Source organism: Haliaeetus leucocephalus, unplaced genomic scaffold, assembly GCF_000737465.1.
Source record: "Haliaeetus leucocephalus isolate CR32 unplaced genomic scaffold, Haliaeetus_leucocephalus-4.0 Scaffold339, whole genome shotgun sequence".
NCBI classification, from domain to species: Eukaryota; Metazoa; Chordata; class Aves; order Accipitriformes; family Accipitridae; genus Haliaeetus; species Haliaeetus leucocephalus.
Genome location: NW_010972775.1, coordinates 10,832,378 through 10,832,731, shown reverse-complemented (window position 1 = coordinate 10,832,731; position 354 = coordinate 10,832,378). Strand labels below are relative to the sequence as shown.

At 74.9% G+C, this 354-nt stretch overlaps 1 protein-coding gene across 3 annotated transcripts in view; it reads left to right on the top strand.

Annotated features, from left to right (window-relative positions):
• Positions 1 to 34: 34 nt before the first annotated feature.
• The window catches only part of DMXL2 (Dmx-like 2), a 54,760-nt gene continuing 54,440 nt past the window's right edge, over positions 35 to 354 (top strand). For all 3 annotated transcript variants that reach the window (XM_010571854.1, XM_010571853.1, XM_010571852.1), the window contains exon 1: positions 35 to 225. In XM_010571854.1, coding sequence (XP_010570156.1) covers positions 139 to 225 — 87 coding nt within the window. In that variant the 5' untranslated portion in view covers positions 35 to 138. The remainder of the gene's footprint in view (positions 226 to 354) is intronic.

Genomic DNA, 354 nt, shown 5'->3' with positions numbered 1-354 from the left:
CGCTCCCGGCGGCAGCGAGCAGGGCCTCGGCCCGCGAGGCGGGCGGGAGCGCGGAGCCATCCGGGTCTCGTCCGCTCCTTGCCGGCGGAGGCGGCGGCCGCGGCGCTGCCGTCCCCAGGAGAGCGGGGAGGAGCCGCGATGCATCTCCACCAGGTGCTCACCGGCGCCGTCAACCCCGGGGACAACTGCTACTCGGTGGGCAGCGTCGAGGACATCCCCTTCACGGTAATGGTGGCGATGCCAGGGGAGAGGCGGGGGCGCCCGGGCTGAGGCGGGCGAGAGTGGGGGAAGGGGGGAGGGCGTTCGGTAGGCCCGAGGAGAGCGGTGGGAGGGGCTGGAGGGGATTAACCTGCC